The 25,304-nt window shown below is 45.9% G+C and overlaps 1 protein-coding gene across 2 annotated transcripts; it reads left to right on the forward strand.

Annotated features, from left to right (window-relative positions):
• Nucleotides 1-1,161: 1,161 nt before the first annotated feature.
• epg5 (ectopic P-granules autophagy protein 5 homolog (C. elegans)) lies at nt 1,162-22,276 on the forward strand. Of its 2 annotated transcripts, none has more exons than XM_071899670.2 (46): nt 1,162-1,268; nt 1,579-1,704; nt 2,251-2,871; nt 3,122-3,382; nt 3,475-3,673; nt 3,840-3,976; nt 4,077-4,184; nt 4,267-4,340; nt 4,477-4,585; nt 5,500-5,614; nt 5,700-5,850; nt 5,977-6,138; nt 6,253-6,410; nt 6,770-6,921; nt 7,157-7,297; nt 7,407-7,568; nt 7,801-7,923; nt 8,039-8,301; nt 8,435-8,575; nt 8,688-8,832; nt 9,368-9,565; nt 10,479-10,586; nt 10,685-10,807; nt 11,158-11,324; nt 11,462-11,704; nt 11,821-11,944; nt 12,156-12,300; nt 12,726-12,897; nt 13,047-13,209; nt 13,305-13,447; nt 13,593-13,749; nt 14,255-14,449; nt 14,561-14,774; nt 15,054-15,238; nt 15,452-15,659; nt 15,792-15,867; nt 16,369-16,472; nt 16,659-16,834; nt 17,585-17,815; nt 17,933-18,142; nt 18,686-18,830; nt 18,965-19,207; nt 19,418-19,631; nt 19,806-20,024; nt 20,134-20,248; nt 20,344-22,276. In XM_071899670.2, the coding sequence occupies exons 2-46, from the start codon at nt 1,651-1,653 to the stop codon at nt 20,524-20,526; spliced, it is 7,737 nt and encodes a 2,578-aa protein (XP_071755771.1). In that variant the 5' UTR covers nt 1,162-1,268; nt 1,579-1,650; the 3' UTR covers nt 20,527-22,276. The 2 variants fall into 2 exon arrangements, with proteins under 2 accessions (XP_071755771.1, XP_078141398.1); XM_078285272.1 differs by having other exon boundaries at nt 19,421-19,631.
• Nucleotides 22,277-25,304: the final 3,028 nt, after the last annotated feature.

A 25,304-nucleotide genomic window follows, 5' to 3' on the forward strand; every position in this document is an offset into this window, starting at 1 on the left:
ACTTATCCAGTCATCCAGAACAATCCAGAAGAATGCTGACCTGCTGTTTGCGTGCCAAGCTGGTAGAGCTGCAGCCAGAGTCAGGCGTGTGACATACTGGGTGGATACCATGAGAAAGGGTCTGTTACGAATGTGACACACATTTCTTTGAATAATGCTACAGAGCAGCTGGATAAACCATAAAATGTAGTTTGTATGTATCACATTTTTGAGGAAAAGAGTAGCTATAACATATACAGTCACTGGTCTGGTCAATTGATACTATGATTTAAGAACTAGATCAGCAGCTCTTACTCTATTCTTCTTGATACATACAAGTGCAGATCATTATATTATCTTAGGGTTGGTGAGGTGCAGTGGGTGTGAATGTGTTTTTAAAGGGAAATTGTTAACGTAATCACTGTACTGTACTGTTGTAAATAAATGTTTTTTGCTCTTACTCACCACCTGTCTGTGCACTCATATTACTGGCATTGGAAATGGTAAGGTATCTCTCAAAGTGTAATCTACAATAGAGTCCCTGCTTGACAATGTAGTCAGATCACTTTTAAATAGTTTAGGTTACTTTGCTTGCATAATCACTAGAATGCTCAGTTAAACAAAACTTGTCTTCCAAATTAGAACTGATCATTTGAATGGTGTTTTTATCACTATCTACAACCAAGTATTAAGAAGTATGATTAGTCTATGTTACTGGCTATGTCAGAATCTAACTGTTATGTGACTGTACTCCTAATTACTGTACTGACAGTAATTATTTTCAATTAGATTAGTTTAATACTATTACTTACACTTAATGTAGCCTAATTAAGTACTCCCAATCCGTATATGTGCTGACCCGAAAAAGTCTATACATTGTGACTTTCAGCTGCGTAATAGCTAAGCCTCCTATAGATCAAAGAAAACACCTCAAATACTAGTGGAAGGAAAGGAAAAGACTCTATTTTGTGCCCTCTGGCTCTCCGTAGAGAGGTGGAGTAGTCACGTGATCAAATATTTCGAGACGAGAAGAGTTCCAGGAACAAAACAAAACAAATGACAGCTGATCTGCGGACTGTGTTACTGCCGCATGTCAGGCGCCTGGACGCGATGAAATATAATTTTGACAATGTGAGTAACAGTACGGAAATGTTACGACCTCCTGGTGAATAAATTAAGTGGAAGATAGACAACGCAACAAGCTAAGTAACGGTAGCGCGTTAGCTTAGCTAGCTGTGCCAAGGGTCTTCGGTTGTGTAATTGTCGAAGACGACAGGAGGGACTAAAAGGTTAGTTTCGTTTTCCCAGTTTTCTTCACTGGAACATTGTGTCTGGACTGCACAGTACACATGTCAGTCATTGCCTTGCCACCCTCTGCCAGTGAGGCTCTCCAACGAGCCCCACAACATTGTTCAGCTCATAGCCAGTGACAGTGTTTATCTTGACAACACAGCCAGCCACTAGCTGCTTATCTACATCGGTGGCCACGCTAGCTACTGGCTTTAGTTGTTGTTACAGTGGAAGACAGTACACGCAGTGGAAACCCGCTTAATGAACGAGGGCTGTTCGTTTTCAATTGACCAGCATCTTTTCCATCAGGCTTGCCTTTAGCCAACTGTATGCGAATGTGATCTGAGAGCTGGGAGGAGGTGAGGTGAGCAGACGTTAAGGATGGAGGCTGTGAGACCAAAAAAGACCAAGTCCAAGACCAGCGGGAAATCTCAGGTGATTAAACCAAGCCTTTTACAAACATTAATTGTCTTAACCTGCTTTTTCCTATTCAGGGTCAGAGGGGGGCTGGAGCCTTTCCCAACATACATTGGGCAAAAAGGCAGGGAAACACCCAGGTCTAGAGTCCATCACAGGGCTAACACAAATGGACAGATGATCACACACACACTCCCATTCACATCTATGGGCAATTTTGAGTCTCCAATCCACCTGACTTGCTTGTCTTTGGAATGAGGGAGAAAACTGGAATGGGGAAACCCATGCAAACAAGGAACATGCAGAACATGCAAACTTAACACAGAAAGGCCCAGGGCTGGGAAGCGTACTCAGGACCTTTTTGCTGTGAACTGACAGTGCTAACCACTGGGCCACCAAGCATATTACAGTGGTAGTAATTTAGAGAAACTTTGTTCTATTCACTATTATGTCGGCTTGTTGGCCACATGCTGATCCTCACATGTTCAAAACTAGGGCAGAGACAGAGTTGTTATTGAACCAAGGAAAATCTATTTAATCTCCAACTGTTTTGTATGCTTTCAGCTGGCCAGGAAGCAGAGGCAGGCAGAGGAAGACAAAAGAGCCACAGCTCCCTCATCTGTCTGTGAAGAGGCTTCCAGCTCTGGCTTCACTGACATCCCCCTCAGCCTGCCCTATCAGGAGACAGAGGAGCAGCAGCAGGACCCTGCACAGCCGGCTGAGACCAAGGCACAGCCATCAAACCCGCCCTCTGAGGAGCAGCAGACCTCCTCATCACAGACTTTATCAACGGAAACCTCACAGGCTACAGTCCATCCGACTGAGCCAGAAACAGAGGATGATGGGAGAGTGGAGGCTCAGGGGGCTGAGTTTCAAGCTGCACAGAGCGCTGAGGTGGGAAGAGAAAACCAGTCATGGACTCAACCTGATATTTCAACCCAGCTTGAGAACCCAACTGCCCCCACTGCCCCTGCTCTCTACCCCTCTCTCCCTACACTGGAGGAGGGCCCCATGATGCAGCTCCGCGAAGAAGCTCTGAGGAATTGTGGAACAAGGGGGCCTGCAGTGTTGGCTCTCGCCGAGCAGGAATCATCTCCTCCGAGTCTGCAGCCTCTGGAGTCTGTAGCTGAACTTTCCAGGAGCAGACTCTACCCAGAATTACCCCAAACAGCTCCAGATGTTCAGGTAATATTGTGCACCTTATGAATACAGGTAGAGGTTTCTTCAAAAGGAAACTGCCATATGGGTTCACTTACAGTGTTTCTGCTACTTGACTCCAGTCTGAGCCTGAACCAGCACCAACTGAAGAACTTGTGGAACTGGTAGTGGTAATGTCATTTAGTGACTGCACTCTCGGGGGGCCTTCATTTTGGCTTTTCACAAAAGCTTTTACATGATACATGTGCGAAACAACTTCACTCCTCTTCTTCTGCAGGCGTTCTCACTGGAGCAGCTGAGTGTCTGGGAGCCAGGTGGGGGGGTGCAAGCGTGGCTAGAGGGCGTTGAAGTGTGTGCAGCCCAGTTCTGTGCTCTGGCCCGGCAGGAGAGCCACGAACTGACCGAACTGCTGCAGAACTACTGGCGCTGCCGTAGACAGCTGACCCAGTCACACACACAGCTACACACACAGTCTTCTGACTGCAAGAGCACACAGAACCGTCTCTGGAGCTTCAGAGATGAACAGCTTACACTGCAGGTACGTGTGTTAACAGAAACCAGAAATATATAGTGGAGAAGTTCTGAGCCTTCTGTGCTTATATCATTTTCAATATAATTTCTTCCCTACAGGGTGTGTGTGCAGACCAGTCTAAGGTGTGCGGGTACCACCGCTTCCAGCAGGCTGAGTTTAGCCAGAGTGTGCTGGCTGAGCTGAGGAGACTGTTTGAAGCTCGCACCGAACTGCTTCATCAGAAGGTGGCGCTGCACGCATACACTGCTCTGCTGTCACGCCTCCAGGTGGAATCATACTTGTATCGCCTGTTAAAAGGTGAGTCTTATAAATTATACTTGCCTTGAACTGACAAGTTCTTACACTGTTCCACACATGCATATCACTCATACTCATACCACTATTATGTAGTACATCCTTCATATAGAATGATAAACTGTCATAGGGTTTTAATTCCTGCCATTTGTCTGTTTTGTGTTGTCAGATTGCTCTGGTAGCCAAACACAGCCTTGTTCTCTCCAACCCCTGAAAGAGGCCATCAGTGTTCTGTTCAGCTTCACACGGAGAGTCCTGGATGACACACAGTTCCAGACAGACATCCATCACTGGCTGGAGAGATTGGTATACACACACTCGCTCACTACCGCACCCCCTCACTCCATGCTCCAACGGTCCAGGTAGTCTGTTGTGTTTTCTCACGTGGTTCTGGTCCACTCCCCAGGTGGCAGTCCTGCTGCATGTTGGAGGGTCAGGAGAGCACCTGTACCTGCTGAGCCATCTGCTGTGCTGTCCTGCTGGGGTGGGCAAGTGGGCTGCACCCTTCCTACAGGTTAGGCACAATCCTCTATGATTCATCATTGTCAATATGGCAGTACATAGAGTTGACTGGAGTGTTTTTTTCTATGCTTCAGATCAAGGTTTTGGGGAAAACCTGTGGAGTGCAGCACTTCATGCAAGCTCTGGCCATCCTCATGTCTCCTGCCAGGTAATTAAAGGAACCCTTGAACAATCTGAACCCCACACCTGAGAAGCCAGGTCATGTTTTCAGAGTCTAATATTTTGCCCTGTTCTACCATCCTGATCTGTAACCATTGGCCTCTCTGTCCTGACTCCTGCCCCAGACACCGTGCAGAGTTCCTGGGCCATATGAAGCCGTGTGAGAACCAGGGCTCAACAGCCTCTGGACCCGAGTCTGGCAACTGGACTCTAGTGGACGAGGGGGGAGAGGAGGTAAGTGGACCGAGGTTATGAACAGGTTTTGGGAAAAAGGCACAAAACTTCCACACCACTGTTGGAAAAAATTAGGGTATATTTAGATGGAGGGAAAATGCAGGTGGTTTATGCATCTGCTGGAACCAAAGAAAGCTCACAGTAAAAATAAAAAATAAAAAATAAAAAACAAATAACCAATGATCCACTTTGATCTACATGTTGATGGTATGGTCTCTTGTTATTGTGTATGCCTCCAGTATGAGCTTGACTCTCATGAGAAACTTTTACACGTGTGCCAAAACTTAATTTTATTCCCCTGATAAATAATGTATCTTTATTGTTTCTTCACTGATTATGAAGGAATTATGATAATAAACGTCTTGTCTGTATGTCTGTCAAGCAAATGTGAAGGTTCACTGAGGGTTGGAGATGTGTAGAGGATAATTTATAACAACAGATACTTCTGCTTCTTTCTTCTAATCGGCTGAGTCACATTCAAAGCCGTTGTAAAATGCCTGATAAATGGCACACCTATGATTGCATAACAGTTCATTTAAATATCAATGCACTAACCATAAACCACCTCTCCTACCAGTACTTATGTGTTGCTTAGGAACCACTTCGTTTTGATTGTCTTCAAGAAATATATTACTTGACAGAAGAATAACATTTAACTATCATTGTTATTTAATTATATTGATTAAAAAGAAAAGATTTACTGATTTACTGCGTTCTTTCTTTTTCAATATAATGGTGTGTTACAGCTGTTTTATAAAAGCAGTTAGCCTCCACTTCATGCCTTCCCTTCTTGCCACATCATGTCATGCCTCTTAGCTGTTCTAAACTCTCTGTTAAGCACAGCCTGTAGTGGTTTATTTTCTCACGTTTGTGGTGATTTAAGTCCTGTTTACAATGTCTTTCTCTGTGTTTAGGACGAGGACCCAGACAGCAGCTGGCTGCTGCTGTGTGAGGAGGACCTGATATCCCTGCTGACCCAGTTCCCCTTCCAGCAGCTCTATTCACACATGCTGGGGATGAGCAAGCAGGGTGAGTAGTGAGTCTGTCTGTCTGTCTTTCCTGTCAGTCTGTCAGCTGAATCACTGTGTGAACTGACAGGCTGCTCTTATTCCAGGTGTGTACGAGCCCCAGGCCTGCTCCAGTCAGAAGATGATGCGTGTGTTCGCTTTTGCATCATCTCTCATCGAAATTCTAGCTGTCGGCCTACAAACCTACAACAGGGCCCGATACAGACAGCTAGTCAAACGGATAGGACACAGTATACGGTCAGTGCGCCACCAGATCAGGGCACACACAAACTGCTTACACTTCTTTGTCCAAATATCAGTGTTATTAGTGTCAATAAATGCATGACATTGATGATTTTCTGTGTCCTCTCTCTCCTCCCTCAGAATGACAGTGTGTTATGTCAGTGACCACTGGGCCCAGTATGTGAGTGTGACTGGTTCTAGTGGACCCAGCTCTCAAACACACTCCCTGTCTCTGGACAAGCTGCAGCTGGAATATGATCATCTCTTCCTCAGAGCCGTCCTACATGTCCTCAGGAACAAGAGGTCAGCTCTCATCCAAGTTTGCGTCTGTAACTGGAAATTATTTACACTACCTTTCCCAGCCAAAGTACCTCAAACACATTTTTCACATTCATTTTGTGTGGTCTCGCCTCCCAGGTTGGGCATCTGGTTGTTCATGTCTGAGATGCCTTATGGGACTCTGTCCAGCTCCATGCTGTGGAGGGTCCTTTATGTGATGCAGTGTGCTGAGACAGCAGGACTGGAAACACTCGGCACTGCAGATAACACACACACCTGCCTGCAGGCTCTCAGAGGTATACATACATCCCCTCCTTAAAATATTACCGGTCACAAACTGAAAAATTTAACTGTCGTAGGCATTACTCTGATCTCGACCCCCAGTTATGCCATTGGTATTAAAAGCTGAATATAGATGTAACACAATGCTGTATAAGAGCTTTCTAAGCTACTTTTAAATACAGTTTTAAATACAGCCAAGAAAGTTTAGAATCATAAACTCCCTATACAATACAATCTCTATATAATTTCCAATACACTTTGGAGCCCTTACTGCATTGGGATTTTAATAGCAGGTAACTTTAATAACTTTCATTCTTCTGGGCCTGATGTTGCCATTCTCCACCATAATATTCCACGACTGTGTTTGTTCCAGATCCGGAGCATCAGGAGAGGTTTGAGCACTGGCTGTGTGAGGTGAACAGCTCTGACGGCATCTCTCTCCTCACCGCACTAGCGCACATGGCCACGCCCACTCAGCACTCGGACCCCACCTTCATCACCACCATAACTCTGCTCATCTACCAGGTATGAGAAACAGAGGCAAAGGGAAATTCCAGAAGGGGTACATTAGCCAGTAGGATACAAACAAAGGCTTTTTAAGTATATCGTGGAGAAGGGGGTCGGGAGGATCAGGGTCCCTAAATCCAGAATCACATTTGCATGTTACTTTTCTTTGCCCCTTCCTCTCCTTCCCTCTCTTTGTACTTCTTCTTCTTTCCCATCTTCTTTCTTTCTGTTGCATGTCTAATTCTTCTCCCAGGTGTCCTATGTCAGCGTGTCGACCAGAGAAACCTACTCTAAGGTGGGGCGGGAGTTGTTGGCTGCCATAGCAACAGCCCATCCATACATCATCTCTGTGCTGCTGGAGAGACTGAGAGAGACTATACAGACAGTGGGCATGGTTGGTACTGCCATTCTGTTATGGTTTCAACTGCAAGTAGTTGATGTGGATGATTCTGGGAGAACTCATTGAGTTTTTGTGTGTGTGCACGTGTGTCTGTATGTTTTAGGTGGCGCTGTACCTGTGTAAAGAGCTGCCTCTGTGCCTGTGGCGGCCGAGGCAAGAGGAGGTGTGTGTGATTGGAGCCTGGCTGCTTCAGCATCCTCTCTCTGCTGTGGAGAACCGGCTGGCCTGCGTTATACTGGAGGGACTGAACTGGGGTTACGCACAGGTAGTCATGGATGCATAGTGTGTGTGTGTACAGTATGTGTGTGTGTGTTTTACAAGATGTTCCAGTCATTCAGAATGATGTTTCCAAGTGTCTAAGTGCAGTTAATGATTTTTATTTAATAAAACACATTTTGGGAACAATGCTATCTAGCTCCTGTGAAGAGGGTTTGGATGTGTGTAAAACCTCTTCTGGTGGCCTCTTTGGTTGTGACTGAGCCAGTCTCTCCCTGCAGGATGGCTCCTTGGCCCTGCCCTCATCTCTCCACAGTGAGGTGGCTCTGCTGGTGGCCGAGGCCTATCAGAAGTACCTCACTGACAAACCCTACAGCGGCCTCATATCAGAGGGCATCAAACAGGTAAAGCGTGCTTCCGTTGCGCTCAGTCACCTGTTCAGTATGAAGTGTGGCTGCATCCAATAATACTTTATCTTTTTCTGTCTTTCTCCCCCTCTCTCTCTCTCCTTCCTCTCAGGTGTCCTACCTTGCCAGTGTCCTTCGTTTGGGCGTTTCTCCCGAAGCATCCTTTAGCCAATGGGCATGGCAGCTGTTGCTAAGGCTCAAGCTCCATGGTAACGCCCAGAACCCTAAAGGAGCCTGGGCTGCCCCTGGTTTGGCCTCCCACCCACCCCCAGAGCTCACACACACTCCCAGCATGCATTCTGTTCTCCGGGCTGTGAAGGCAGGCATCCCTATCGGATGCTACCTGTCCATTGCTATGACAACAGTGGGGCACAGGTTTGTACACACACACACACACACACACACACACACACTTATACTGTATATATATGACTTCTGATTTCCCTATAGAATTTGAATTAACTTTAATTCAGCTGCTGTGGATTGTTCTTTGTCTGTGCTCTTCTAGTCTGGAACAGTTTTGTACTGAGGGAGTTGGGTTGTTGAAGAGTCTGATTCAGTCTCGCCACCTGAGAGCTGCTGTGCATCTATTGGACAACATCCTGCCCCCAACTTACCCGCTCAGCTTCTACCTGCTCAATAATGCTCAGTAAGTAAAAAACATCCCGCGAAGGAGCTGAACAAGATCCATATTTAATATAGCAGTTATTGCATTTATTAATCCGCCTGTCTCTCTTCTGTCCTCCCCCTCTTTCTGCTAGGTTCGTGAGTTGTATCCAGTTGTTCTTGCAGTGTGACAGTGTGTGTCCTCAAGGCGTGACACAGCAGGTCACCCACCGGGTGGCGCCACTCCTCACAGGGGCCACCTATGGAGACAACGTCCGACTGCTGAACAGTGTCATACAGGTACATCCGAAAGAGCTTTCAATATTAAGACACACCGCAAGCCCCCAGCGAACAAAAGACAGCATTCACACCCAGAGTTCTTACATAGGTCTGAAAGAGATGGAAAAGTATGGAAGATAATTTATACAGTTACTGAAAGTCTTATAAAGTATGGAACAAAATTTTGCAGCCTGGAAATTCACCACCAGACTGTAAATTGCTTGCCTCTGAAAGTCTTTCTGTGTATACCTGTAGGTGTCAGTAATATTATTAGCCTGTACTCAAAGTTGTAGAATAATGAACAATGAATCTGCAATGTTTAAAAAAAACGGGATAGGTTTGTTTCCCCCTGTAAACAGTGATGTATGTTTTACCTACTTGAAAAGGGGGTCCTTTCATATATCAGTTTGATACTGATTAATAGAATCTATACTATGAATTTAAAAAGATTGGTAAACTTGTATCTAAACAAATGAAAAGTTGGATAAACCGATTATAGGTTGGTATACCACATCTTTTCATAACCTAAGAGGACATCTGTGTGTTTCTCCTCCAGAGCCACGTGGTGGAGAGTTCACAACCCGGCTGTGTCGGCGCTGCAGCGGTGCTGGAGTTCTGGGTGGGGATTCTGACCCAGCAGAACCTGTGGTACCGGGACAAAACTGTCCTGTTCCTCATGGATCAGATCTGCTGTGCCGCATTCACACACCGCCAGGAGGAGTGTGTGCAGAAATTACTGTACCAACAGCATAAGGTATTTTATTCAGTCATGTTGGAGGTTTGCATAATTGCGGGACTCTTGTGATGCTAATGCCACTATCACCTTTAATTCATATTCCTATGTGCAGAGTATTATGCAGGCATCCCCTGGTTCAAATGTATTGAGATTAAACTGATCTGGCATGGTTTTTGATCATATTCTTACAACATAAATTTACATAGCAACTTTGATTCATGTTTTCATCATGAAAACTACACAGAGAGCTAGTAAAAACAGGATTAAACAACATTAGAGTAGTTCTTGCATGCCTTATCAGTGCGTAAGTAGAATAAATCCAATACATGCATCTGCAAAAAATGGTGCAACAATAATGAATTCTGTCAGAGAGCAACACATTGAGTGTGAAAGCAGCGTGATATCAAAGCTGCTGAAAATTGACCTGTTATAGATTTTTAAGATAATGATACAGTCTAGCCTAATAGGCTGGAAGTCTTCTTATTATCAATCAGTTTACTTGTACTGTCTGTTCTGATAGCAATAAGTTACATGTGGCGCAAAGAAAGTAGTGTATCTTGATCCTTGTCTATTTGATAGCCAAATGTTTGTAATAATTGTTGATAACATTTCGAAAGTAAATGACTCTGTAAAAATATTACACTATCCAGTCATTCTCTAATTGTGGAGCAAGGTGTGAGGAATTTGTGGGGTAATGGGGTATGAGCTTCTGGGTGAGTTTGGGACAAGGTCTTGGTAGCAGGCGGGAGTGACAGGCAAACCTGCAGGAGCAGCAAAGAAGTAGCAGGAGGGACGGGTGCAAGATGAATAAATAAGGTCTTCACTGACCTCACACACATACTCACACATACATACACGCACAATATTGAACATGCACACACAGTGGCACCTGCAGTAGTTGTGACGTTTTCTGTTTCTATACCTCGTGCAGAATGCCTTGGGTTACCATGGAGACCGGGGTTTGCTCTCTTCTCTGGTTGGCTGGATTGCTGGAAATGCCACACCCTCCTTCATAGAGGGCCAATCCCTGAGTGCAGAGGTGAGGGTCCCCAAAGCACCAACAGTATGTGCAAGTACTATTGATTGTATCAGTGAAGTTTTGAGTCCTGACAAGCCTGGGGCTGTCTGTGTTGGTAGGTGTGGTTCGCCTGGCTGGTGCTGAATATGGAGGGCATGTTTGAGGAAGATTCTCAGCTCAGACGCTGTGTTGAACAAGAGCTTCTGTCAGAGGCCAGCCTCTCCCCAGACCAGGCCTTAAAGGTATACAGGCACACACACACACACACACACACACAAAGGTATATATTAATCATTAAGGTGGATGTATCAGAATCAGAATTGCTTTTATTCACAACGGGTGCACAATGAATTTGACTGACATTACAAGACAGTTACACAGTACAGGATTGACACAGAGTGCAGAACAAAATGTAACATGACATCAGATATTATGCAGACAAGACGTACTGTATGGTGGTTGACTAAACACAAACAGTCCAATGTACATAGGCTCATAATCCTAACTACATAGAAGATGTTAACATTAACAGCGTGTCTGTGTGTGTGTGTGTGTGTGTGTGTGTGTGCGCGTGTGTGTGTGTGTGAGCCAGAAGGCGCAGCAGCGGCTGAAGTTGCCGGTAGCCCCGTCTCTGCAGCGGCTGCAGGTGTACCGCTGGGCGTGTCAGGCCTTAGCCACGCCCCCTGACCATCCCATCCTGCCCCTGGTCTGGCAGAAGTTCCTGCAGCTCTACCTTAGACAGCCTGGACCTGAGTATGGGTACGACACACACACACACACACATACCACTATCCCCAACAAGGGAACAGGCAGAATCTATCCTGTAATAACACAAACACAATCATGTCATCTATAACCTGAAAACCAAACCACTGTTTGTGTGTGATGTCCTCCAGGCTGGTGGCTGGCGGATGTATCGGCCGAAGGTTCTTCCAGGCTTCATCTCAGGCGTCTTTATTCAGAGACCTGAGACAGAGACTACAGGAGGTGTCGGACTTCCACCACGCCGCCAGCCAGGCCCTCAGGGTTCCTCCGCCACACACACCCTCATCAGACACCGCCAGCCAGGGCGACGAGAGCCACGAAACCCCCCAGCCCCCTTACCTCACCTCTCCTCAGCTACACACAGAGCTAGTCAGGTAGGACAATGACGCTTGGTCCGTCCACATTAATTCCTTCCTGTTGTTTAGCTGGTTGTAGCAGCCATTAGTATGTTTTACTGGCTCTTAGATCTCAGCTGATTGGTTGTCTACAGGTTGTTTGGTGTATTCGCCGTGTGGTTGGATGATGAGACTCTGCAGAAGCAGGAAGTATACCTGCCCTCTCTTCCTCAGCAGTATGACCCACACAGACTGGCACAGGTCATGCAGCGGCAGCAGGTGGGTGTTTCTTGGCATGTGCTGGTGTGTGTGGGTGTATAACATGAGTATTTGTCTGTGTTTGTTTTGTCTCTATTTCTCTTTGTGTGTGTGTGTGTATGAATAACAATGATAGTGGACAAAGGTTGACAAGTTAGTCAGATGTCACTGTGGTGTGTTACATCATGTTGATGTTACAATTGAATGTGTGTTGTGTCGTGTTGTGCTGTAGGAGCTGTGGTTGGAGTATGTGGACCAGGAGCGCGTGCAGTACGATGAGAGGGAGGTTCTGTCTCTGTGGGAGAAGGTGCAGAGTGAACCAGCCTTCCTCCAGACCAAAAACCCCGGCTTCACCGACTACACCAGCCTCAACACCGGTAGATAGACAAAATTACTACTCTAGATCCAAAAGATTTTCCATTTTAGCAGAGATGTAGTGGTAAATGTAAAGGTGGAAACATTATGAACCCCAATTAGTGATCACTACAAGGTGAATAGCCACCAATACAAACACTATATAAATATTTAATGTATGTTTAAAACTATTTTTAGAATAGTTTTCAATTTTTGTTAGTTGTTAAAGACATTTTCTAATTCCAATTAGCCTGCATTACGCTGCCAGTATTAAATAGTATATACTGTAGATATTCTAGGAATTTATATCATAAAGACCATAGAGATTTTGACATAGATAGGAGGATTAATTCTATTTTACCAATAAAAAAAAAAAAAAAAGTGGGTCAATTGAGTGACCAAAAGAGGGTTCGCCCTAATTGTTAGCATGTGTCTCTCTGTCGTGCAGCCAAGGAGCGAATCCTGTCCAACCTGCAGAAGCACCCGGTTCCCCGTCCGGCTCCAGAGCTGCAGCAGCAGAGAGCCCCGGTGGCCGAGGTCCCCGCCGCCTGCCTCACCGACTCTAAAGCTGCCGCTGATCTGCTGCAGCAGGACCTGAGCATCCTGCAGGACCAGGCCAGGTACACACACACAAACACACACACATATACACACATATTATAAGCACTTTCACAGATGGCAGACAGTACACATATGCATACACAAAAATACACACATGCACGCACACCTAAACACTGATTGTGAAATTCTTGTTGGTTTTGGGCGTCAGGATTGCAGTGGCGCGGGAAGCCCAGCAGGTGGCGATGGAGCAGGAGCTGCTGGAGAGCCTTCCTGTACTGTATAAGAACCGACCAGAGCAAGTCACCATGGCACTGGAGTGTAAAGGGAAAGGAGGGCAGCCGTGCCAGGGACCTGCAAACATCACTGTCACAGTAAGACCACTTGCACAGCATGCCAGCCACCTTTAGAGGTTCCACTGGAATTTCCTTGCCATGATTTGTTAATTTGTGTGTGTGGCTGTGTACAGTGTGAGTGTGTCCAGAAACAGGAGGCGGTGCAGACTCAGATAATGTCACTGCGCAGCGACATCAAGAAGCTCCAAGCCGATGCCATGGCTCCTCCTCCTCAAAGCCTGGCCCAGGCTGCAGTGCACACTGAGAACTTTATCACGTCAGTATACACAAATCTTACCACCCACAAAGAACATACTTCATCTATATCACAGTTAATATAAGTACAAACTCATGCAGGAGGAAATACAGTAGGTTGTTTAAAGTTGTCATATTGTGACTCATATCTGTTTCTATGTGCTCAGGGCTCTGGTGAATATGTACAAGGCCCAGAAGACCCCGGCAGTGCAGCATGTCGGTGTGTCTGCCTTCTACCAGGTGGTGTCCTTTGTGTGTGAGGACACACTCCGACATCCTCCAACACGCCAGTACTTCTCCTCCTGTGTGGAGATACTGGGACAGGTACACAAAAACACACACATAACTACAAGGAGACATGATTTGTATTAAGCATCCTTTGTCTAGAATGCTCAAATAGATAGTTGAGTGGTTACGTCCCCCGCCTGTGGAACCATGCCAGGTTTAATGTCCCGTACGGCCATATCTGTCAAACTATCTTTGAGCAAGATACTTAACCCTACCTGCTCCAGGGTGCCGCCTGGAGCCTGACCCTGCACCCCAACCAGAGAGCGACAGGAGGATTTCCCCTTTTTGGCATTAATAAAGAATGTCAAACCAAAAACGTGTGGCCCCAGTTGCTTAGGATGAAATCCTGCTACATCTTTCTCTACACTGTCTCCCTTGCTACTTTCGTAATGTCTGAATAAAGAACAAAAATAGTAAGTGTGAGAGGACCACCCACTCTGCCTTTCTGCCTTTTTTTTTTTTTTTAAGAATCTTTTTATCAGTAAGATATGTTAGAATAATGAATGAAATGAATCATGAATTGTATTGTGCCTGTGTGTAGGTGTTTATCCAAGGCACTGCAGCGGAGTGTGGCCGTGTCCTGAAGACCATCCTGGAGCAGAGGCGTCTCTGCCCCCTCATTTCCCCCTTCTTCACTCCCAACGCAGCACCCAATCAGCTCGTCTCCCTCTACCAGGATGTGGTGACATCCCTATACCCTGACAGTGCTGATGTCATTTTCATGCTGCTCACCAAGGTTAGCCACAAACACAACTCTTATACAAATATCACACAATAGTAATAGCTCTCATGATCAGCACCCAAAGCAGTCAAGTGAGCCCCTCTGCTCCTCCGTCTCCCTCTCTAGTTTGATTTGTCCCAGTGGCTGAATGAAGCCCATCCGGTGTTTTCTGAGAGAACCCGTCTGCTGGAGCTGGTCCATGGAGCTCTCTGTGTCTGTGGCCGAGACCCCGAGCCTGACCTTCTCACGCCTTTTCACCTTTTCACCAAACATTGGACCTGGCTTTTACGCCACCATTTCCCTGACCACTACAGTGACTGCTTGCGCCTGCTTATGACCAGTAAGTGTGTGTGTGTGCACGCTTGTGTGCCTGTTGAGTGTTTTATTAAGAAAGAACTTTGAGTTCTAGTGGTCCTGTCTGGCATGTTAGTTTCATGGTCTACCCACGGAGCTAAAGTAAAGAGATAATTCCCAACGGGGCCACAAATGCTAAAAATATATGCACTCATGGTACTGTAAAGCACCATATGTTTAAGTCATTGTGTTTGCATATGTCTAACAAAGATCTCATAATGCCTGGATTTATGTGTTTGACGTATGAATTTTTTAACCTCACCAGGCTCCTCAGACCAGTTACTGAGTCCAGAGTGCTGGAAGGTGACTCTGCGAGTGCTGGGCTGCTTACCTCCAACCCGCAGCACCAAGGGCAAAGGTGAAGCGTTCAGCACCACTGACACCTCGGGCCACGCCATCGGACCCCCAGCTTCTCCATACAGATCCCCCATCAGCCTCTCTCCACAGCAGGTAACATGAGTCAAAGTTCATGGAGCTGGCTAATTTTGGCTTATGTTGGCTAATAAACTAAAACTCCACACTAATTGTCTCACTTTAGTTAAATACTGTGATTCAACACAACAGGCAGTTGCTTGCAATATGTTGCTCTGGTTGTATGTGTCCTCATTAAATTATATCATGCTTATACCGACCATGCCCTGTCTTCTTATTGGTCGCTAATAGGTGGACGAGACAGTGGATTGGCTGAGTGATTACTTCCTGCGGAGTCGTCTCAATAAGGCAGACCTCCGTAGCTTCGGCCTCTACTCTGCCTGGACTCCCTACATCAGTGACGTTGTTTCTTTCTGGGGCCATTTGATCGGTTGTCTAATTAACGTGCAGCTCAGCAACTGCGCCAGAGAGCCGGTGGGCAGCAGCAAAGTGCTGAAAGGTAAATGTCGTGTCATACGTGAGGATATCTTGGGGATAGTGAGGCTCGGGATCAGGCATAGAATTCAGCCAATGGTCTCTTTAGTATACTTTGTTGTGATCTGAAAGTAGCATGTCCCCTACCCTCTCACAGCCCTGCAGGACCTGCACAGCAAGATTGTGAAGTTGTTTAAGCCTTGGATCCTACCACTGGACACTGATGATGTCAGGTAAGCATGGCTCATCTTCTGCTTTCTGCTATTTTTTTAGATGAACATGTGAAGACAACTATAGTCAGGGCAAGACCGTGTGCTCTATTTGAAGGATATGACAAAGATAGAGCTTCCGCACTATGTCCATCGATATTAAAGCACTATCAGAGCATATAGCATACACAAGCCCTCTCTTTTCACATGTATTCCTTGCTTAGCTTGGCAGTTAGATAGTAGATGTGCATCTGTTGTTGTAATTGTATTACTTTACTGATCCCACAGTGAGAAATTCCCCTGAAACACAAGTTATACATTACACAGAATCAAGCACAAATGCAATACACTTAATGCAGCCCTGTCACATTAAAGTCCCTCATGTGGCCAGAGGTTTCTACTGTGATCCCCTTTAGTTTTTTCTCCTGCTCTATACAAACAGAGAAATTTAGTGCTGTCCAGGGTAAAGAAAGAACAAAAGAAGAGTGTAAAGCTGATGTCAATATCGATGTCTCTTTCTCTCAGTAACCTCAAGTGTTATCCCTGGTTGGAGACAGATGCGAGCGCTGCAGGCTGTCTGGTCAGCCTGTACACTCAACTCACTGACACACTGCACCACAAATTCAAAGGTGGGTTCCATCAGTTAGTTATTACTGAGTAAAGAGCTTATACATAACCCAAGCCTATAGCTAACCGAGTTCACGTGTAAGTGAGTGTTAAAGTGTTGCCACTCTTTGCTGTCTGTACTTGTATAAGTAATTCATGACTCTGTGCATGCGTGTGTGTGTGTGTGTGTGTGTGTGTACATGTTGCAGATCGTTTGCTCCCTGGCCAGCGAGGTGCCCTGTGGCTGTGTATGATGCAATACTGTGAGAGCTGCACCTCTCCCCGTACGCCCGAGTACCTGCTCTACCTGTACCACATACACCTCCGCAGCCTGTCCTGGAGAAACCTGCACCCAGACACTCAGCTCATGGAACAGCTCTTCAACGTAAGACACCTGCCCTCTGACCCCTGACCCCTGACCTGCCAACCCTGACCCCCAACACTGCACACTGACCTGGACATGCATGCCATGGTAACAAGCTGTTGCTTGTTAACTTGAGACCTTGGTCCTTGGCACTGAAACTTTGCCCCTAACTCCTATCATGAGCCTGACCTGCATAATTATAACAATTAACAACAGCCTGTTCCTAATTGAGCCTCGAGTCTCTCAAGGCCCATGGGAATCTATACAGGCTGCAGTGTTATGAAATTATCAATGTTATGAGTTAATAATAATTAGAGTGAAGTGAGACAGGAAACGTAGCAGAAGAGATGTGTGACAGCTAGGGCTGCACAATTAATTGTGAATAATTGTGTCTCTTTTTTTTATTGGTATATCAGTCATCCCCCTTTCTCTCTCCCAATCTTTCCTGTCTCGCTCTTCTGTGACTATCTAATAAAGGCAAAAATGGACTAGTAATAATCGTTAAAAAAAGGAAAAAAAGGTATAATAAATAAATGACAAATATTTTTGTTCTCTAAATCAATCGCGACTAATAATCATGATTCATATTTAAGATTACAGTATCCAGTAAAATAATCAGGGTTATCGTTTTAGCTGTAATTGTGCAACCTTGCATTAGGTTGGACTCAAACACATACAGTCAAAAGTATTATTTATACGTAGTTATAGTTCTTTTGTGTTTTGACAGTATGAATGTGTGTTTATGTATTCTTCACAATCCTGTTCCTGCAGGTGGAGAGAGGAAGTCCCAAGAGCTGCTTCCTGTTCCTGGGGGAAATCTTATGCGAGGTCAACTGGGTCAGCGTCCTGAGTGACCATCTGCAGACCCTACCCACCTCCGCAACACAGACCTATCCAACTCTACCCAGTGCGGGCACTCAGAAGGACACACACACCATGTTGGTCTATCTACTATACATGCTAGTTTTTCTCACAAAAGAGGAGCAGCTCCTTAGCCAACAGGTACGTCCAAACTACATTGTTTTCACATCAGGGTGATTTATTGTTTCTGTTACAAACAGCCTAAGAGTTCTTCCCCTTTCTCCATTCATTCTCTTTTTTTTCCTTCTGAACCTCCAGGACTCCCCTCTACTCAGTCTGTTAGTCCAGTCCACCTCCCTGCCCTGGCACCAGCTGGACCTCTCCTCGTACCAGGGCATTCTGGGATATGTCAGCACCCACTACCCTCCCTCCCTGCTGCTCAGCGCTGACTTGGCCCCTCAGCTGCTGCTCAAATCGCTGCGCAGCGCTGCTGGACTCCACCCCTGCCCCCATGGAGCTCCACACAGGGTGAGACAGAGCGGTTCCTTCTGCCAGTCGATTTCTTCAAGTCTTTCTTTTTTTTTTTGATGAATGAACCAGAATGACGCAATATGACAAAACACAGCTGAATTTGTTTTTAGTAACTTTCCCTCTCTGCAGTGTTTTGTTTACATTCATTGAGCTGCGATGGCCGCCCACAGCTTGAAAATTGCCCCCGCAGCCTAAGAAATAATACAGTAGTAATCAGCATATAATTGTCCATATATCGTGATGTAAATATCCAAATAAAAGGCATTGGTTAACTGCAGCCCAACTGACTGGAACTGATCCTGGGCCATGTTTGGAACGGGATACTACTCACACTATGCACACTACATGCAACATTTAACTCTATGGCACATGTATGTTTAGTATGGTATCCCATTCCGAACGTGGCCCTGGAGTTGGCAGGAGCAAACCCAGGTTTCAGAACCCAAATTACCCCCCACCCCTCACATCTACAAAAAAATCTTCAGGAAACACTCTCTTGCCCTCTTTTTTTTAAACTCTCTGTCGCTTTCTGTCCGTCAGGAGGAGACGTTGAAAGCCGGAGCCTGTGTGTGCTGGTGTGTTCAGTCCTTGGTGACTCTGGAGCAGGGAGGCAGCATCAGCCTCAGCAGCCTGGAGACCCAGCTGGAGACGCTGCTGGAGAGCATCGTCACATTCAACCCACCAGGTAAGTTGTTGTCATCCTCAAACACATCATCACCCATCAGTAATCAATCGCAGGAGGACACAGCTCTACCCACCTTACTCTTTCTCCTCTATTTTGTCATCTATTTCTCTCCACCCTCCTCCTCCTCTCTGCAGAGACGGGTTTGGAGCAGAGGCATATGGCCTTCTGCGGTCTGTTCAGTGACGCACTGGCTTTGCTGAATGGAGTGGGCGTCTCAACAGGAGAAGCCCTTGCAGCTCATGTCATTGCCTGGCTGGACAGGAAAGGGAGGGGCTTCCCTATACTTCCACTTCTCACCGCTTGCTCCCGTTGTCTTGCGTCAGTCCGTCACATGACACGCATCATGGAGGCCTGCATCACAGCTTACTTCAACCACGGTAACCAAAGTAACAGTTGAGGGTTATTTAGGGTACCCAACTTATTTTATTGACTTGACAAATTGAAAAGGGTTATAAATACAAATGATTAAGTTTCTCTCTTTAGCATAGATGGTCTCATAAGAATTTGAATGTAATGTCAAGGGTTCATATGGATTTTTTTCCGCCTTTGTTGGTCCCTTACACTCTGTTCTCTATCTCTGTGTTCAGCAGAGGAGGAGTCTGCAGGTTGGGGTCCTGTGTTGGCGTCCCTGCAGGTGCCTGAGCTCACCGTAGATGACTTCCTCTCTGAGAGCCAATCAGGCGGCAGCTTCCTGACACTCTATGCCTTCATCCTGCAGCGCCTCAACACGGAACACACAGCAGCCAATGACAGGAGGACACTGGCTTTACTCAACACGTGGACCAATCAGGTCTTCCCCAGGTCTGACCCCCTCCAAGCCCAGTCGTTCTTTCCCTCACTAGCTTGCCTTGAGAAATTCGATGACTCAGGTCTCTGGCTTTCCATCATTTTGATTTGAGAGGTTGCACATGTTGCTGTACGAATTGCGGGCAATATTAGTCATTATGCATGCTGTGGTGTGTTTTGTGTGTCCAGTGGTCCAGGTGATGAAGCCAAGCTGTTTCTGTGGTGGCACAAGGCCCTGAGCCTGTCAGCGGAGCAGCTGCAGCCGCAGGCGGGCCAGGGCGAAGTCTCTGGAGTGGTCCTGGGTCTCTTGCGGCTGCAAACCAGGCTCTTTCAGCTGGGAGAAGAGAGACTAAACTCTGGGCTGCTGGGAGCTATAGGCCTGGGAAAGAGGTCTCCTGTTTCTAATAGGTAAAATATCATACACATTATTAGTGAATGAGTACAGACCTTGTATAGAATTAATTATTAATGTATGAACATGTTGACAAACCGGCTGTTAATGTGTGTTTATGTCTAGGTTCAGGGTGGTGGTACGTAGTCTGGCAGCATTCCTTTCAGTCCAGGTGCCGTCAGATACTCAGCTTCGTCTCCAACCCACCAGTGACCTGCAGCTCTCTGCTAAAGCACAGCAAGTACGCTACACATACACACAGCATATTTCTTTCATTTTCTGGGCTGTAATTATCTTCTAAAAATACCTTGTATTTCTTGTGCTCTGTGGATGTAGGCGTTAGGAACATTGGAGGCCATGCCCAGCAGTAAGCAGTATGCTGAATTGGAAGACTCTGTGACTAAAGCTGTTCAGTTCATCCGCTACCCGGGACACTGTCTGAAAGACGGCCCCCGACTGCTGGCCCTGCTAGCCAACCTCCTCTACCCTGACCTCCGATACCTGCACATCATCCACTAACACTTGAGCACAGTCTGCTAGCACTGCTAGCCATCATACCCTGACACTCATGCTGGGGCTCAGGAGAATGTTACTCTTCGGTGACAATAGAGTGACAGTAAACCTCAGTTCTGCCCTGAGAAATTATATGCTGGAGCACAGAGATTCCAGTTAGCAGCACTGGAAAAAATGGTAAATGGCCGCCCACCATGCACAGACACTGTGCTACTACATCAAGCAAGAGCTGCCTGTCTTATCCACTATCTCTTTGCAAGAGTAACCGTCTTTCCATCGGAGCTCACTGTTCATCTGTGAAAAAGGCCAAGTCTTTTCTGACTGGTAAAGTACAATGAGGGACTAACCAGTCAGAAGAATAAGACATTTTATGTACTAATGCTGTGTCTCTATGACTTTCTTTTCCTGCACTTTGCTAACTTCTCTCATGTTTAATGCCTTGTTGCTTTTTATATAATTGCTGCCTGTTGTTTTATGATCTGTTCCATTCTTGATTTGAGCTGATGTTGCACATATTTATTGACAATTAATTAATCAGAATTCATGTCAAAATCACTCTAGAGTCGTAGACAGTGTGTCCTGTAAACAGCGGTCTTTAGATCTGAGTTTCACGCCTGTATGTGGAATCTAATTGAAGTTGAAGGGATCTGGAGGAGGCATTTCATGGAGGACAGATCTAAGGATAGTTGTACCTACGTAAGTGGGGAGAGGACATACCAGGAAAAACTCAGTGTTCATTGGCTGGTAGAACTCCTGAGGTCAGGTATCCGTGCCAGCATCTAGCTACAAGCTACATTCTGCAGTAATGTTTAGGTACTAGCTACATGTATAGCTGAATACATTATCTGCCTGTGCGAAATGACCATGTTTAGTTGCAAAATATTTGCCAGTGTTACATTTTATGTATAGCCAAAAGTGCTTTTATTGTTTCTGCCAAAGAGGGATTATTTTTATCTGCTCAGCTACTTAAACCTTCTTGAACACGCTTTTTAGTTGTTTCGTCAGTTTCTGTTAGGCATAAACAACTGTTGTACTCTGAAAAAGCACATGCACTAGAACATAAGTACTACTTATACCACAAGATTGAGCTTCCTTATATAGTGTGCAGTGTAATACAAATCACTCATGCTGTGCTATTACTAAAGCAGCAGGGAGGTCATGTTGTAGCTAGTTACTGTATATAACTGGACTTAAATACACACAAATTGGTTGATTTGTTGCTCCCATTAAGGCATGTGTCAGCCGTTTAGGAATGAAGGCTAATTTTCATTCAGATCGATCAAATATTTAGTCATACATCCAAAATGGCTGCCACATTTTCAATCTCCCCACCATGTCGCCATTTCTGTTGATGTGTGCCATCTTAATAATAATGGTGCAGCATTTCTGCAGGCTGAAGTCTGCCTTATTGCCTGTGTTGAGTGTGACTGTGTTAATGCCATAAGCATTTCTCTGTGTGAGTCAGTGATCAGGAATGGGTCTGTAGGGGCTGCTGCAGGAGGGAGCTACAGTGCCAGTCCACAGCCAGGCTGCACAGAATCATGTCTCACAGCTGGTATTTATCAACCATCTCAGAGATCTGGGACAGTGAAACCTCCAAGAACAGGAATACTGATGTAGAGTTGGTATTAGAGCTGGGTATAGAGCCAGTGTAGCCTCTTGGGTTCTCTAGTTGTTAATGAATAAGGGAGTCAAAGGGATCTAGATAGTGATTATAGAGTGCCACGCTGAGACACAATAAATTCCATCACACATCTTTATGACTTGTGGTTAATATAGCCTCGGTGTATTTGTGGTTGATCATTTGCACATCAGCAGCCCTGACTACAGCCTCCACAACAGAATTGGCCTGCAATCTGCATTCTCCTTGCATAATGCTGCAGATGGTCAAACTGAAATAAAAGCTTCCTTGACTATGAAACCCATTATGAAAAGCAAGCAAGCTGTGTCTGCTTCTCGGCAGTTTGATAGGCATTTCCACCCTCTCGTTCTCTGTGCGAGTGTATGTGTGCCCAAAGTGTATGACAGAAAGAAGCAAAGACATTGATTGTGTAGGAGGTACCTGTGGTTAGGTTCTTTGAATTGAGCTGTGTGCTTTTGTACCTGTGTGTGTGTCTGTCTGTCTGTGTGTATATGCAGCATCCTCATCTGACACCACGTCTGTCTGGGAGAGAAACGTCGCTCCTCAGGCAACAGTGGTCTCTATGGTTACAGGAGTGAGAGAGGAGGTGGAAAGGACGTGGTGTTCTGAGGCTGTGAGAGAGAGAGAAAGAGAGAGAGGAAGAGAGAGAGAGAAGGGGGGGGGGGGGTGGTGGGAGGTGGGAGACGCTTACAGACACTCATCGCTGCCTCCTCCTCACACTCGAAATGGCCCGCAGTGTATAGCATAATCTGTGAACCCCTCATCTGTTGTCTCTCACCATCTAATCCACCTTCTGTTCTCTGTCTCGCAGCTCAGGTGGTGGAGTACAGTTTTGTTTGAAACATCAGCCATATTAGATATCCCCTCCTTATCACAGCCCATGCTTACACACACACACACACACACACACACACACATACACACACACACGCAGGGAGGACCAATTGCTGAGACAGAGCATTCTCGGCAGACACATCACTGTCTGGCGGATTCCTGTGTCACCATGGAAACGAACGTCGGGGTCAGGAGTAGTTGTTCCTAGACTGTTTCAGTGCAGCACGTGTATATCGGCTCCCAGTCTCTCAGTGGTCATCATTGCCAATTAGGATGCAGACATAAAACAAACACACACACACAAACTTCTCTGCTCCCCCACAGAAACATACTGGGATCTGTGCTTTGGCATTCACCACATCCTGCCCAGACAGAGTACATGGTGTGCTATTGAAGCTGTGTGACTATATTCTCTGAAACCTAGAGCCTAATTAGATATGCGTGAACAATTCTGACAGTATTAAAGTAAGAAAGGATGACTGTGTGGCCTGTAGTCACACTTGGACACGACATCCACAGAGATAATTTCCACTTTAGGTCCCACGTTAACAGGATTTTCCCAGTTCCAGTGTGTGTCCCAGGGCTGAACAGAGGGTCCTGGGTGGAAAACACTCCGCTGCTCACCAGTTGCTCTTATGGGACAGCTGCACTGGCCCCGTACGTCCCACCCTGCTGCCAAAGACATGCTCAGCTGGACACAGGAATGCTTGCATTGATTGCAGCGTTCAGGCCTACGCTGCCTCTATCTATGTTAGTGTGAGTAGATGCAAGTGACTGTATGTGAGTACATGCATGTTTGTGTGAGAGAAAGTACATGACTGTGTATGTGTGTGTGTGTGTGTGTGTATGTGTGTGTCAGACAGACTCCTCCATTGAAACACCCACTTTTATCGCACCTCCTCACCAATTCAGGAGGGAGGAATGACTCAAGCTTAAATGAGTCTTTCTTTCTTTCTCTCTCTCTCCCTCTCTCTCTCCTTCTGACTGAGAGGTGAAATGAAACAGTTCCCCCCGCTGAGTGTACCTTCCCGTGCACTTATCAGTAAAACAGTCATCAGTAATGACTCAGACCTTTCACTGGTGGCGTAATATCTATGTGATTTTTAGAAGGCTGGGTGGACACTGGGGAGACAGAAGAAACCTGCAGTGGCAAAAACTGATGTAGGGATGGATGGCTGACCTTCACGCACACTTTGTGTGTGTGTGTGTGTGTCTGTGCGTGCGTGTGTGTGTGTGTGTGTGGAGTGGGTTTTGGAAGGCGAGTCATCACATGACTCAGCAATGTTTATACCAGCACAACCCAGCATGGATCACCGTTCCAGCGGCACGACCATACAAGCACACGCACGCACGCGCACAGGCACAGGCACAGGCACAGGCACACACACACACACACACACACACACACAGCCTTATATCTGTCAACTATCAAAACTCAGACCCAGAACACACTCACTGTCTCGCTCTCTCTCTCTCTCTCCAAATAAGTCTTTGTTTTCTGTTTTCTGCACAGTGGACCAAAGCCTCACACCGTTGCCATGTCTGTTTGGGCTACTGGAAGATCAACCTTGTCTTCCAGGAGCAGAGAACCAATGACACTATTCAACTGTTAAATCTTAAATTGAATGAACTGTTTAATTCAGATCCATCAGTCAAACTTCATTCTACATGTCATTTATGATAGCCTATGTGTGTGTGTGTGTGTGTGTGTGTGTGTGTGTGTGTGAGAGAGAGAGAGTGTGTGTGACCAAACCTTGAGCAAAAAACCCTGAGCCCTGCCGGCTGGTGGGTGGGTCTCGTGGTTCACACAGCAAACGGATAGTCAGACACCGGCAGGACCAGGATCAGAGACAAGGCAGCAGCTCGGTAAGGAAACAAACTCCTGTGCAGATCTGAACTGAGCTGGCTTTGGCAAACATTGTACTTTTCAGACGTTTGCTGGCGAATTATCAGAGCGAGCAAGATGATCAGGGATGTGAAGGAGGATGTAAACCCACCTGAACTCATTTACTTTTTTCATAGTAGCTGACATGAATCTTTCTGATACAAATGTAGGCTATTCTATAGTACATTCTAGTATGTTGTATCAAAATGATGCAAGTTACATGAGGAGAGTTTTTAAAAAGAAAACATGCATTCATGCTTTTTTGAAAATATAACTGATTATGGATGTTTTGATTATCGCTGACTGAAGGTCATATTTGGCTTTTTATTTTATCACTAGGCTACATCACTGGAGATGGTCAACTTTTTCAGCTTTGTTGCTGAAGCGTCAAAATTCAAAATTCATTTCTAGTTTTCGGCATTT

Source organism: Centroberyx gerrardi, chromosome 8 (genome assembly GCF_048128805.1).
Source record: "Centroberyx gerrardi isolate f3 chromosome 8, fCenGer3.hap1.cur.20231027, whole genome shotgun sequence".
NCBI classification, from domain to species: Eukaryota; Metazoa; Chordata; class Actinopteri; order Beryciformes; family Berycidae; genus Centroberyx; species Centroberyx gerrardi.